This window comes from Seriola dumerili, unplaced genomic scaffold (genome assembly GCF_002260705.1).
Source record: "Seriola dumerili isolate Sdu_G_001 unplaced genomic scaffold, Sdu_1.0 BDQW01000091.1, whole genome shotgun sequence".
In the NCBI taxonomy this organism is placed as follows: domain Eukaryota; kingdom Metazoa; phylum Chordata; class Actinopteri; order Carangiformes; family Carangidae; genus Seriola; species Seriola dumerili.
In genome coordinates this window covers 5,882,388-5,896,590 of record NW_019174346.1, presented here as the reverse complement: position 1 = coordinate 5,896,590, position 14,203 = coordinate 5,882,388, and the positions used below count along the sequence as shown (strand labels likewise).

At 42.4% G+C, this 14,203-nt stretch overlaps 2 protein-coding genes across 3 annotated transcripts in view; one reads left to right on the top strand and one right to left on the bottom strand.

The window, feature by feature from the left end:
* The window catches only part of LOC111222210 (MAP/microtubule affinity-regulating kinase 4-like), a 28,328-nt gene extending 21,322 nt beyond the window's left edge, over window positions 1-7,006 (top strand). The window contains exons 14-18 of one of the 2 annotated variants that reach the window (XM_022745838.1): window positions 1,072-1,175; window positions 2,256-2,540; window positions 4,044-4,126; window positions 4,799-4,843; window positions 4,955-5,103. In XM_022745838.1, coding sequence (XP_022601559.1) covers window positions 1,072-1,175; window positions 2,256-2,540; window positions 4,044-4,126; window positions 4,799-4,843; window positions 4,955-5,019 — 582 coding nt within the window. In that variant the 3' untranslated portion in view covers window positions 5,020-5,103. Of the gene's footprint in view, window positions 1-1,071; window positions 1,176-2,255; window positions 2,541-4,043; window positions 4,127-4,798; window positions 4,844-4,954 lie in introns of both variants that reach the window. The other variant, XM_022745839.1, reaches the window with a different exon arrangement.
* Window positions 7,007-9,108: 2,102 nt separating this feature from the next.
* LOC111222197 (creatine kinase M-type) lies at window positions 9,109-12,968 on the bottom strand. Its single transcript, XM_022745817.1, has 8 exons — window positions 12,879-12,968; window positions 11,340-11,547; window positions 11,006-11,160; window positions 10,703-10,835; window positions 10,281-10,452; window positions 10,025-10,148; window positions 9,734-9,923; window positions 9,109-9,608 (listed from the first exon to the last, which is right to left on the bottom strand). Exons 2-8 carry the CDS (start codon window positions 11,530-11,532, stop codon window positions 9,430-9,432), a joined length of 1,146 nt encoding a protein of 381 aa, XP_022601538.1. The 5' UTR covers window positions 11,533-11,547; window positions 12,879-12,968; the 3' UTR covers window positions 9,109-9,429.
* Window positions 12,969-14,203: the final 1,235 nt, after the last annotated feature.

The window sequence follows — 14,203 nt, the reverse complement described above, 5'->3', positions numbered from 1 at the left end:
CGAGAATAAATACAGATCTTTGCTCATCGTCCTCAGATTCAGTCTTTCTTCAGTATCAAAGTTATCCAACTGGCTGTTGCCTGTACAGTGTGAATAGGAACTGTCAGACAAAGGCAGCAGGACCTTCCATTATACAGATTTGCCAGAATATAAACAAAAACACAGGGGTGTAGATAGTTTAAAGTTCAGCTGTCAGACATCCAAAGAGGTTCATCCTCACCGTTTCACCAGATGTGTTGTGCGGTGCAGGATAAAACGTGGCAGATGTTGCATGTGTGTTATTTTCTCCTCATAATCAGATATTGAAGCATGACACTTGACAGCAGACAGACTCTGACAAGCTCAAGTGAGGGATCATCACAGAAATGCACTGAAATGGCAAATGGAGCTTTTAAGATTTTTGTCATTAGCTTTCTTATTTTTTCATTTTTTTCATTTTTCCCATGAGCTAACTGATGCATTGACATGCTCATTTTTAAGCTATGTCATATGGCCCAGTGAGCTCACTTTTTTTTATCTCTTTCTCATTTTCTCATCACAGTCAGTTCATACTAACTTAATATTCACCTGGGCTTCCTCCCATTACATTCACAACCTCCAGTTTTTGTCAAAAAAATCATGCAGTTCAGACTTGTATTTTGCCATTGTTAAATATTTCTCATATATTTTTAACTTAGGGTTCAAATACAAGTCGTGCTTTATTATTTGATTCATGTTTAAAACATTGAAATGTAATTTTGTATATTTCATGATAAGTTACACATATACATGTATGTATGAGAAGTGTAATTGGCAGTAGAAAATGAATAAACAGAAAATGAAAGAGTCTAGATGATTTCTTCTGTAGATCCCATCCACTCCTCGTACAGACCCATGTAAAGATACTATTGTGGATTAAACAGAAATAGATACAGATGCAGAATATAGTAACATTGCTAATATCACTTTTTAAATATTCTGAGACATAGTGCTTGAGTGTGGTGAATGTGACACTAGAATAATGTGGATTTCTCTGCACTGAATGCCAAAATGACTCAACATCTTCCTCTCACCTTATTCTTCTCTCTGTAGAATAACATCCCTGGAAGCGCCATGACACGCCGGAATACATACGTGTGCACAGACCGCTCAGGCGCTGACAGACACTCTCTCCTGCAGAATGGCAAAGACAACAGGTAACACTTAGTGTTGAAGGTTTCAATATTTATAGTAGTTCAGATTTTTCATAGATAGCATGTTATACTTCAAGCGAGTGTACCAGCACAAATCATGTGGATCTATGGTGAAATGTTAACATACTGTAAAGACAAAAATCGTGACAGGTAGGCACGTGTGTGTGTGTGCGTGTGTGTGTGTGTGTGTGTGTGTGTGTCTGTGTGTGTGTGTGTGTGTGTGTGTGTGTGTGTTTGGAGAAAGCCAACCTTTGGTTCAGTGGTTATGGTTAGGGTTAGGGTAAGTCTCCAGGAAATGAATGCAAGGCCATGTAATGTCCTCAAAAGTGACAGAAGTGTTTGTGTGATGAGCCAACAAAGGCATATAGCTACAGGCCAGATATTGTGCTGAATAGAGATTGTAGCTGTTTTGTATACTGGTATGTGATCAGTGATTGGATTTCAAATGTGTTGTAGGAACAGTTGAAAACAGGGTCTAACTGAAAAAATGAAAAAAATGTACAGTACTGAGTATATTTGAAATGTTTTTGTTTGAATAAAGGTAAATCTAGATGGAAATATGGTCAAATATTTAAATATTTATAATAATACAACATCTCAGACAAAGGAAGTGGACTAATTTAATTATTATTGTTTATTTATAATAAACTGTTATTATTATTATCAACAATGATCTAATGGACACATGAATTTCCCCTAGGGGATAAATAAAGTATCTATCTATCTGTCTATCTATCTATCTATCTATCTATCTATCTATCTATCTATCTATCTATCTATCTATCGATGCCACAAACCAAGAGATAATGTCGTTTTTATTCCACACTTCATCCTTTTCAAAATGGGGTGCCTACATTACCTACAATGCAACTCAACCGCTCACAGTTATGCTAGTAGCGGCTAATGTAGCCTTGATCCTTCAGCCACATGCAGATATGAGGAGCAGGCTACAGAGGCCTGATTCATTCACTCCCCCCAGATTTTTTACTTGATGCTGAAGGATTTTTATCAAATGAAATGATGAATAGAAGTGGTTTGCTCATTGCTAACTTAAGACAAAATCATTTCTCTTCTTCTCTGCAGCTCCTTGGGCCACCGCATGCCTGCAGCTTCTCCCTCCACGCTCAGTATTGCCGGGGCCGGAGCTGCCTCCTCCTCTTCTTCTTCGGATCGATGCCGCCTGACCCGAGGCTCCACAATTCGCAGCACCTTTCATGGGGGACAGCTGAGGGACCGTGGGCCCCCAGTTTACTCAGCCCCACCCACATCACCCACTCTGTCCCACCATGATGCCAGCCCCCTGCCCCACGCCCGCACCAGGGCAACCTCCAACCTCTTCACCAAGCTGACCTCGAAACTCACTCGCAGGTAGATGTACACTTCATATCACATATCACATCGGCAGGCCCAGGTCATGTTTGTGAACAGCGCACTCTAAACACCAGAAACACACAGCGTAAAGACTGGAGGTTTTTTTCTTTAATGCAGAAAGAAAGAAACCAAAGCGTAAAAGGACAAGCTGTAGTTTTACAGGATTATGTGCTTTACGCTAAGCTAGCAGTCTCCTGTTGGCTATTTACTGAACTACTTAATTATTAATACGTTTATTTGTTTATTTTTTTACGCTTTGAGTCTATTTAGCAGGGAACTTCATTTCATTTAGACAAGATTTCACTATGTTTAGATACGAAGATCAATACCACTATCACATCTGTGCACTTTGGATAGAGCCAGGCTGGCTGTTTCCTGCTGGTTCCAATCAGATTCCAAATTAAATTTCTGGCCCAATATATGCCTGGGTCCTCGGCCCAAGTCTGGCCCATATACTTCCGCATCTGGGCAGAGTCTGGCTGCTATCCACCGGTATTGACTGACAGCTGGAAGATTTTCTGTGTGTGCGTTCACAATTGGTCCAGATGTGGAAGTAGCTTCTTACATTCATGCTGTATATAGATTCAGATTCAGATCCATGGAACTGGGCGTATACTGGGCGAGAAGAAAACAAGCATGTCGCCAAAGTATGGGCCGGATAAATTTTGTTGTGGCTAAGTTAACATCCTCTTTGATGCAGCTTCATATTTAGACATGACAGTGGTATTTATCTTCTTATGTAACTCCCGGTAAGAATGAGTAATATTTTCCAGTTTCCATAGTCAAACTATTCCCTTAACTACAGATGTCATGAGTTTAAGTTATAGTGTCGTGGCTGGAATTTAAAGGTTTTTAGTTATATTTCTCAATCTGTTTGACCCCCAACCTCCAAATTTTCTTTCCTTTGGACAAGATATTATCAGTTGCTACAATTCTTCCTACCTCTGTACACTCTGCGTAGCTTCCATTTTATTACTGGTTCCCACATGCTCTTACATGGTCCAAGGGACACCAGGGCTCTGATGCATTCTTTATTTTTAGTAGCCTCTAATTTTCACAATTTAGCATTTGAGGCTTGGTTTGCCATCGGGGATAGTGTAAGATTCACTTAAAATCCCATCAGATATATGAAATGACTGTTGCTTTGTTGTTGTGAAGTTCTGCCTATCAGCCTGGGCAGAGCAGAGTGTGGATCCATGCTTATCAGAACATTTTATTCACCCAGGCCTTTTGGCAAGCCCTTCTGTGGCCCTGGATTATCCTCTGCTCCCCTCTCCCTCCCAGTCGTCATAATCACACATGTCTAATCTTATCAAACCTCAGCTTTATCCTTGCCAATCAGCTCCTGCGCTGCGCTCTTTTTCACCACTTGCTCTCCTGTGATTCAATTATCTTCTCTCTTACCCCCCAACCCCAACTCCCCACCCCCACCCAACCCCTTGCTCTTACCCTGTATTCTCCATCTTTATCTTGTTCTGCTTTCCCCTGTCATGGCATCAGGGTCAACCTTGACCCGTCCAAGCGCCAGGGCTCAAACAAATCAGTCTCGGGTTGTACTCTTCCACAAGGATCAAAAACAGTTAGTAAGTTCCCATGTCTCGCTTCTTTTTTGTCTACCTGTTCTGCCCCATCTGTCTGCCTGGTCATGCGGGAATTTGCTCCAGTCCATGAATGCCTGCTATCTCTATTTATGAATTATTGCTTGTCTGCATGACTTGTTAATCATCTTGATATCGTCGAGGTCTCACACACTTGGTTTCAAGCATGGTTGCAATCAAGGAAAAGTTCATTTGACTTTTGTTTTTAGCCTTCAGTTTCAGGATCAGTGTGTCATTGTCAGCAGAGATTGACTAGTCTTTTACTGTATTTTCACCCTGAACATACCCTTAGAAATGGTGTTTTATGTTTTCATTTTGTATTTGTGGTTGATGGGATAAAACTCATTGTATGTTTATCTCACATGTTGTCGGGAACGATGGATGGGATTGTGTTGTACCACACACAAACATGATTAAAAGTCAAAGGATTGCATTATATCTGCATGCTGTAAAAGTTGTAACTGAAAAAACGGGAAAGTGCATTCCTGTAAGTGGGGGATGGGGCACACTGTTCTACACATCACGTGCTTCTTGTTGTTGATGCTTGCTTGGTCTTACTGTATAATATCCACTGCTGAATGCCATCTCATCTGAGAGTTGTGCGTTGGTCATTGTAATACAGTGGATTACCTCCAACGCTGCCCGTTTGTCTTACAGGGTCACAAATGAATCTGAGGGAATCAGGAGATTTGCGGTCACAAGGTCAGTACATGTGTTGCAGTTGCATTGACTGCACTTATGAACTGGATTATGAGACCAGTAGTCTGAGCTATGGTTCAACGAATTTTTCTGCTTTTCCTGCCTTTTCCCTAGTTGCCATTTACCTGGGTATCAAAAAGCGCCCGAGCCCCGGGCCGTCGGACGTGGCTGGGATCTGAGAGGTGGTGGGCGGCGGGACCCTGCAGAGGTGGTACTGGCTCTGCGGGAGGCGGCGCTCGGGTGTGGCTGCCAGGTCCACCATGCCGGCCCCTTTCTGCTCTCCTGTACCCACGGCGTGGCAGGGGGCCGCGTGGCTTTCGAGGCCGAGGTGTGCCATCTTTCCACGGGCAACTCCGAGACTTCTAATGGGGTGCGCTACACGCGACTCTGGGGGGCACCGCTAGCTTTTCGGGACATTGCCACCCAAATCTCTAAGGACCTTGAACTTTGAACAGAGGGTGTGTTTGCGTACGAGTGTGTGTTTTTGTGTGAGTGAGTGTTGATGTGTGTGTGTGTGCAAACAGAGAGGGGTGGAAATAATTGAAGAAAAAAAAAATGGAGGGGCTGGACCCGAGAGAATAGACTTCTCCTTCTGTCTCTTTCATGACTACCCCCACCTTGCGCAAACACACACACACATACACACACAGATGCACACACACACCTGACCCGTAAAGTCACATAGACTGAGGCACCCCCTCTCCACCCAATCACCCCACCAAGCTCAGCCAACGTCTTCACTGAGCTACTGCACCCACTGGACCTGGATCAGACGGAACCTAGTTGAATATTTTTTATTGCTACTCTAGCCATAATGACTCTTTATTTTGTTATTTATTGCTCTGATCATTGTTTTTACCCACTGTCACTTTCACCGCCACAGAAACGCATCATCTCTTGTGTACTGGACGTCATTGACAAGCCAGTCCTTTTTTTAAATTGTTCTTTTATATGTCACCGTTACATACACTGGTCATTTTTTTTCTCCTCACGACGAATTATCTGCTGACTTCTCATCACCTGGGGACAGTAACGGGCACAAACGCGGAGATGGTCAGAATCAGTGATAAGACGAGCAGCCGCTGAGGGTTGCATCGCTGTGATTCGTGTACATACAGCACTGATGACTGCACTGGATTAAGGTCAGTGGGAGCAGGGTTGACAGGCCTTTGAAGCAGCCAATCAGAGGCTGGCATGAAGCACAAAAAACAATCAGAGGCTGACTCTGACACTAATGAGCCAGTGACATCTTGAACTTGATGAACTATTGGAGTTGTCGCCTCTCAATCACATTAGCTTCTCTGCATGAGATGAGCAGAAATGAAAATGTAGATAAAATTTAGTGAGATATGAACCTCTTGGTTTCATGCATCAAAAAGAGGAAGACTCTTAGATTCATCTTGCATGAATATCAAAATTAAATCAATACAGCTGATTTGGTTAAAGTATTATAAGGTTATAGAACTTACCATACCATAATTTTCATATAAGTTTCCTATACTGGCTGTTTCAGAGAATGAAATGGACTTGAGGTACCCACAAGGACAACATGCACATTACATGCTGCTCTCTGATTGGTTGGATTCATTGCCTGTCAGCGCTGGTCAACGGCATTTGGATTTTCCATCCTTCCCACTTCGTTTCATCCCCTTACCTTTCTTCAAAAGCATCGCACTGAAGGCACAGCAGCAGCAGCGACACATACCTGAGAAACTCTGTCTAACTCAAAGCCCCAGAGCGTTGAAATCTTTCAAGGCAATTAAAGCGAGGCTGAGCTACAAATGTCATCCAAAACATCCCACCACAGAATAAGAGACACTGTAATTCTGGTGTATTTTCAGTGCAATGCAGTTCTTTGGTTCTATTTTGTGCCATGTGATCTCACCTCAGTCATCACGTCAGTATGTCGATGGGAAACACCAAAAGTGGATCAGCCAAGCAGTGAAACCTCTCAGATTACACATTCACCTTTACACACATAGAGAAACACACACTTCCGAGTGTCCACCCTCTTCTTGTTGTGGCACGCAGTATATAAACTGGTCTGTCCATCGTTGATGACTGTGGGGATCAGGGGGGGAGTGTTCTGGATCTGGAAAAGGCACGATGAAGGCAGTGTGGACGGTATTTTCTTCTGTTTAGTCCGTTGCCTTTAAAGTGAACAACCCCCAGCGCCTTCATACAGTACATATTTAATGTAAAAAAAAAAAAAAAAAAAGAAAAAAAGAAACTGAAAAAAACTGAGAAAGCTTTCTATTCTCCCTCCCTGTTTTTAGTGAATAACATACTGTGGTATTTACGTAGGCTACAGAGATCATGTTGTTTGGCTGCTAATTTACTGTTAATACTATCTCTCAGTTGTGGCTTTGCTCACAGTGGCCCAAAACATCCCCCTGCCCCACCCCCATTTCCTTTCCCCACCCATGATAAACTCTCCAACTCCCTAAATTTAACAGGGATGCCATCCTGACCTGTCCACACACATATGTACCACCAACTTTTTTCTATTGTCACAATGAGCGTTTGGCTTTCCTCGGCTCTTTGTTTGAGTCCCTGTTTTCTCACAGGAAGACACTCCGCCATCATCCACACTCTCACGTCGTAGACCCATGTATGGCATCTTCTCAGTCCTGTTTGGTGTGTGCTGTTTCACCGAGCCCGACTGGGGAAGGCTGGTTTTGACCTGTCCTTCCCCTCAGGGTGAGAAGCAGAAACCAATAAGGGCACCAGGAGTCTGTCCTTGTCCTCTCCCTGGACGTTACTCATTGTGGTGTATATTAGCATTAGGTAATATAGACCTCAATGCACTTTGCTTTGACTTGAATCAGCTCCTTCCAGTGTACCTGTATAGGTAATACCCAGAACTAGCCACTGGAGGGCGCCAATGTCTTAAATGTGAAACACTTCAATTTGTGGATATTTGCACAGGTACTTTATTTATTTTTTAGAATAATATCATTAAAAAAAACAGGATTTATATCAGTCAGTTGATGGCTGTATATAAAATATATGAATATAGTATATATCTTAGAGCTCAAGGTTTATTTATAGCTAGAGCAAGGGAAGTAATTCTAGTTTAAAGCAGTTTCTGTCAGTGACAATGGGGAACAAAACCAACCTGCAATCCTGCATGACTTCAGAGTTTGGGTTTTAGGGTAAAAAATGAAACATGATGCACACCTAGGATTGGAAGCTTTGTGAAATGCAGACACAGTAAATTTTTAGACAAAGAAAATGGTGCTAGATGCAGCACCAGGTCCTTCCCCCCTTTCACAAAAACAAACAGGACGGTTTGGGTGAAGCACAGTGACTTCACTCCACCTTGTTTGCTAGAGGATAGGTTCAGTACATTCAAGAGGGCTTCTGAGATCGTAGAAGTATTTAGATATGCCATGAAATGTACCACAACATACAGTGTGTAAGAGAAGTATTGTTTTAGATCCAGCAAGGACATTGGGAATAAATTGTGCAATTTTGATTGCCAGTTCTATTTTAACTTGAATTTACAGTGAGTCCCTGACATGTCAAAAGCCCTGGGTTGCATTCAAGCCATAGAAACGTTATGTCAATGTCTCCTGATTGCAAATATGAATCAGGTTGTTTGCAAAGCATTTCAGTGGAAACTATTGACGTGAAACAGACTGAAAAGCAAATAGCTTAGTATAAAACAACTCACTCCTCGCATAAGAAGGATGAACATTGTCTTAAGGTGGAAACTACTGTGAAACATGGAGTTTTTTTTTGACCTGAGTGTTGAGTAAATGCTTGTGTACCTGCACAGAGACAGTGTGTCACTGGTCTGGTTCAGATGGTGGATGGTACAGTATTACAACCCCAGGGGGCTCAGTATTTAACATGCACTGTCATTTCAAAACTGATTTTGGAAACAGTTGATGTTATATGCAAAAGAGACAGAATGACACACAGTTTGACCTGTATGAGTAATTTTACATTGCTCCACTGTTTAATTCCTCCCCTCAGAAACAAACTGTAAACTGAGATTGCGTGATTCTGGTATAAAAGGAGAACATGGAGCTGAAGATTAATAAAATTCACTGATGTTGGCATTTTTCTGTGTCTTGTTTTGATAGTTATGGCACACTATCTGAATATTTGTCAGTGGTTTTCTGATCATCTGACAAGGTGAGTGTTAATATGTATGTGGAGATTATATTTGCTAACATCACAATATAGTTAATAGCTTTGACCTTTTGTGATACCCAGTTTCTCATGCTGCAACAAAAAAAGACCAAAATATTTCATTTAGTTGTTTCATGGGGCACGTTTTTATTGAACAGTATACACAGCTTCAATAATTGTTACTCTTCATAACAAAAAGTAGGTGATGCCACATCTGCCAGGCGAGCCCAGCTCAGTGGAGGCTGATCCCAGGATGTTACCAACCAACTCAGGAGAACGTGAAAAAAAAAAGAACGAAGGACAGAGAAAAGAAAAAAAAAAGCTGGAAGGAGGAAAATGAGGTGAGCAGAGTCAAGAGTCTCTTGGTGAGCAGCTGTTTCCTCTGCATGCCCGTCAGCTGACTTGATTGCACATAAATGGTCACGAGAAAAACATAAGATTGTCCCGCTTTACTTCTGGGCAGGGATCATGCTGTCAATGGCCTCTCCCTTCTCCAGCTTCTTCTCCATCTCAACCATGAGCTTGACACCATCAACCACCAGCTGGACCTGTTCCACCTCGGAGGAGCCCAGACGGTCGGCGTTGGAGATGTCGAACACACCTCCCACGGAGGCAGTGTCCACACCACCTAAAGAGGACCGAGGACAGGGAGTGAAGTACAGCTCAGAATGCTGTTGAGTCTCTGCAGAGATGTTCATGGACCGACCAGGCTGATCTAAAGGTGTAAAAGCTAGAGAGTGTGCGTGTGCATACCTGTGCCACGCTTCTGCAGACGCAGCCTGGTGAGGATCTCATCGAACTTGGCATGTGTGCTCAGCTTGGGCAGCTTGACGTGGACACCACCACGCAGGCCAGTGCCCAGGTTGGAGGGGCAGGTCAGGATGTAGCCGAGATGCTCGTTCCACATGAAGCCGTGGTTGTGCTTCTTGAAGATGGCCTCAATCTGGCAGATAAGAAAGAAGGAGAGTCAGAGAAAGATCCATCAGCAATGCAGACTGCTTTCACTAAGTCAAATCATGTGTTGACTTGTTATCAATGTGTTACCTTCTGCAGGCCAGTGCAGAAGCGCTTGAAGACCTCCCTCATGTTGCCACCCTTCTGCATGGAGATGACACGCAGGTGATCCTCCTCGTTCACCCAGACCAGGAAGGTCTTGTTGTCGTTGTGCCTGGATGGAGATGGATGCAAAGCGTCAACATAAAACACAGGCAATACAGAAACATAATGAAAGTGTAAATACCACACAGTTTTGAAAAGTGTTTCCACAGTTCGACTGCTGACAAGAAGGCATCATACTCACATGATGCCTCTGCCATCGGGCCAGTCACGGGCCATACCGGCGCAGGTCAGCAGGGGAGAGACAGGCTTGTCAAACAGGAAGTGATCATTGATCAGCTGCTCCTGCTCGGCATCAGTCATGGACTTCAGGGGGTAGTACTTTCCCTTGAACTCACCATCCAGGCTGGTCAGAGCTGCAGAGATAGTTGTAGTGTTAGGCGATTATTCTGTGATTGTACAGATTTCAACAGGAACTTTGAGGCAGTGGGACCATTTACACTGATTCAGCATAAAACCAACAAGCAGAGTGTTTCCTTGTTGAGTTCATTAGTGTATATTCCACCTCTTATCCTTAAATGACAGTTTCCATTCTGTAGGAAAAGACCTATAGTTTGGCATTAGCTTACTGCCCAACCTTATGTGCCCATGTTATTTCTGGCTTACCCTCAACGGACAGCCTCTCAATAGCTCTGCGCTCGCCGCGGCTGTTGTGGGGGGGCAGGGTGAATCCCTTGATGCTACGGCCAGTACGAACACGGCTGGACAGAACATAGTTGGGGTCCAGATCATCACCACCCTGAAAACAAAATTATGAAGTTTGATTACAAAGACAAGTCCACAAATTTAAGGAACTAAGTATCATCATCCGATTAGTTAGACAGTAAGTTTTCTCTCATTTATTCTAAGTTTCTGAGGAGCTTTACTTAATGAAACAAGGCACTTTCTGTTCTTTGTTGAGTACTGCACCTTCAGGTTCTCGAAGTTCAGGTCGGTCTTGTGCTTGTCAGTGGCCTTGTATCCACCATGACGGTCGGAGATGACGGGGTCCAGCAGACCCTTGAAGACCTCATAGGACTCCTCATCACCAGCAACGCAGCCAACAGTCATGATGAAGGGGTGACCTGAAGACGGGGAGCAAGAAGGAAGGGAGGAATTAGAAAATGGGTCAGAAGATGAGAGCTTCTGTGTAGTGTGATGCTGATAATGAGTATTTAATTACATGATTTTATTCACAGCCAAAACTAAAACTGTGTCCGAATGATTTTATGAACATAAATTGAAATGTCTCTCTGGGCCTCACCGGGGTTGTCAACACCAGTCTGGATGACATCATCCAAGGTGTAGCCACTGGGTGTCTGCTTGTCCCTCATCTTGCCATACAGCTCCTTGGTCAGGACCTTGGCCATATGGTTGTTGTGCTTGGACAGGTCAGGGAACTCCTCCTCAACTTTGTAGTTGAGTTTGAAGTTGTTGTGGGTGTTTCCGAAAGGCATGATTGCTTTCTAACACTGCAAAGAGAGGGAAACACAGGATAAACAAACTTAATATGAGGCTGATAAAAAAACAGTTCATCCTGATTTGACAGCATCTGTGAAGCTGATCTGAATATCCACAACTTTTCCTCAGCATTTGGAGATATAGGATATTCTGCAAGACAGCTGCAGAGTTTAAATGGTGTCAGCAGAGGAATCCTGGTAACAAGTGTCGCTCGATTCTCAACAGCTCAAATGTCCATTTGAAATAGAGAAGGGGGAGGAGCGCATGTTGGCTGGGTATTTATAGCATCAGCACATCTGACTGTAAACACTTTCTTTAAAATGTCTTCAGCAAATACACAACATTTCAACTCTCTTGGCACGCACACAACCCCAGTACTCCGGTTTACATGTTGACACAGAAATACACATGACAAAGTCTTTGCTGGTCATGTTCTACATACATTTGCCTGTAGAAAACACTCATGAATCACTCTGTATCACCGCTCGACCAAAAGGATCAAACACTTACTGCATCACTTAAAATTGTCACTATGCTGAGTGCCTGACTGACAAGCTACAGATGGTTTCCTTCACTCCATCTGCCATGATCTAGCAAGATCCCTTAACTTCTAATTATCTATAGGTATGTACGTATTGCCTTTCTCAATTTGTTTGCCTTGATAGGCTGTTCAACTGAGTAATAAAAAAATGATGCACGCAGTAACACACTTGTTACATCACATGAAACGTGATCTTTAGTGAACTACAGTATGATATTTTGGTAATAAACCATATTGGTTTATAAAATTCACATTTTTGATGCAGTAATCGCTTTGCTGAGAACAAATATCTTGTTAGCTTAAAGCTAAAAAATCCATCTTAAAAGTGTAACTCTTAAATCAGTTACAGGACATTCAGGGCCTTCAGGCAATATCTCTTACATGTATCAAACTGTGAACCACCTGTCTGCATAAATAACTGTCCAAATGAGATAACCATTAGCAGAGAGCAAGAATATATGTTAATACAAGTTAACAATGCAACACCATTGCTGCTACTGCTATGTTAAAACAACATACTCGTGCTCATTTTCCCTTAACTGAAAATAATCTGACAAAATTCAATGACCTCTGATACCAGTAGCTCTCCTTTTGCAGATAATGCATCATATGGATTCAGACATCCCATGATTGTTGTGTATTTATCCTTTGATTTCTTCGTGGACAAAAAGCTGCCAAAAATAGTTAAATCTTTGCCGTTCTAAATGTTTAGATGGTTCTCCAAATCCACATATGTCTCCATATATCTGCTCCTCATTCTTCTAACTCCACAAACTAATCATCGCTGTGATAATTCTTTACCTGCACACCAGACAAGAACAGAGGTAACAGTCCTTGGGATCAGATCCTGTTCACCACAGCCAAAATAGGGGTCACCCAACTCTGGAGGTCTCTGCTCCCTGTTTATATACCAGGCAAACACTCAGCCATTGGCTTGGCCATTTTAGTGCCTACTGTGCCCTCATTGGCCAGAGCCTCTTTACTGATACTCTGACCAGTTGTGAAAGAGACGCATTTACATCTCAGTCATCCAAGACGGGTACTGCAGCTGCACCCTCACCACCCCTCACCCACCCTTGGCCCATACATAGCACCAGTTGGACGGTAGGAGTATCCAAGAGGGGAAGGGAGGAGGGGGTCACAAAGGTGGATGAGGGGTGTGTTGGGGGCAATTGAAGCAACTGAAAAAAGCTGAGCTTTACTTTTGCCAAACATGCCATGGAGATCAGGAGTCTTTGTGTCAGGTGCAAAGGTTGGTATTTTTTTAACTCATCAAATATGGCTGCCATGTAGAAATGTTAATAATAATAATAATAATACATTTGATTTATAATCGCCTTTCAGGACACCCACAGGCACTTTACAGAGCAAATAAAAACATTTAGAAGCACAAACAAGATAGACAATGTATAAATGAATAATGAAATATACACAATATACATATATATATATATATATACAGTATATATATACATGTGTGTATATATATATATATATATATATATATAAATACACATACACATGCACACATGTACATGCATTTACACATGCATATACACAAACATACACATGTGTGTACTCATAAACACAAATAATAAAGCAACAATTCAACAAGGGCAAACTGTACATCTCACAGAGCACCAAATGCTTCTATGTTGTCCAAAGAAGCATTTTATCCATCAGATCGTAGTCAGATTTTTCTCTGACTGCTTTCTGGATCAAGGGAATGCTGAATTTCCTAAAATAAAATGTTAAAGGTTTGATCCTTAACAACAAGTAACGCCCCCTAAAGACAGGGAAATTTTGCACCATGACTTGATATAATCAGCAGCGGCAGCTTGTCAGGTTACAATTGTTGCTCTTGGGATGGCAGTGGTCTGTTGATCAGTCGGTCCACCGTTCTGGTCCAGACCAGAATATCTCAATTAACTAGATTACTATATGAATTGCCATGAAATTATATACAGATACTAACGGTCCCAGGTGAACCGTTGACTTTTCCTCTACCACCATTATGTTGACTTTTGTGATTTTACCTGAACCCAAGAACTATTGGATGGATTGCCATAAAATTTGGTACACACATAAATGTACCCCTGGATAATTTGTAGTAATTTTTGTGATCT

Bases quoted from the DNA above. Each gene is read 5' to 3' on its own strand.
- LOC111222197 (XM_022745817.1), bottom strand. From the start codon at position 11,532: ATGCCTTTCGGAAACACCCACAACAACTTCAAACTCAACTACAAAGTT. The intron at 10,149-10,280 runs GTGAGTATGATG...ATCTCCATCCAG, and splicing joins CCCGATGGCAGAGGCATCAT to GCACAACGACAACAAGACCT. The intron at 9,924-10,024 runs GTAACACATTGA...CTTATCTGCCAG, and splicing joins TCTGCACTGGCCTGCAGAAG to ATTGAGGCCATCTTCAAGAA.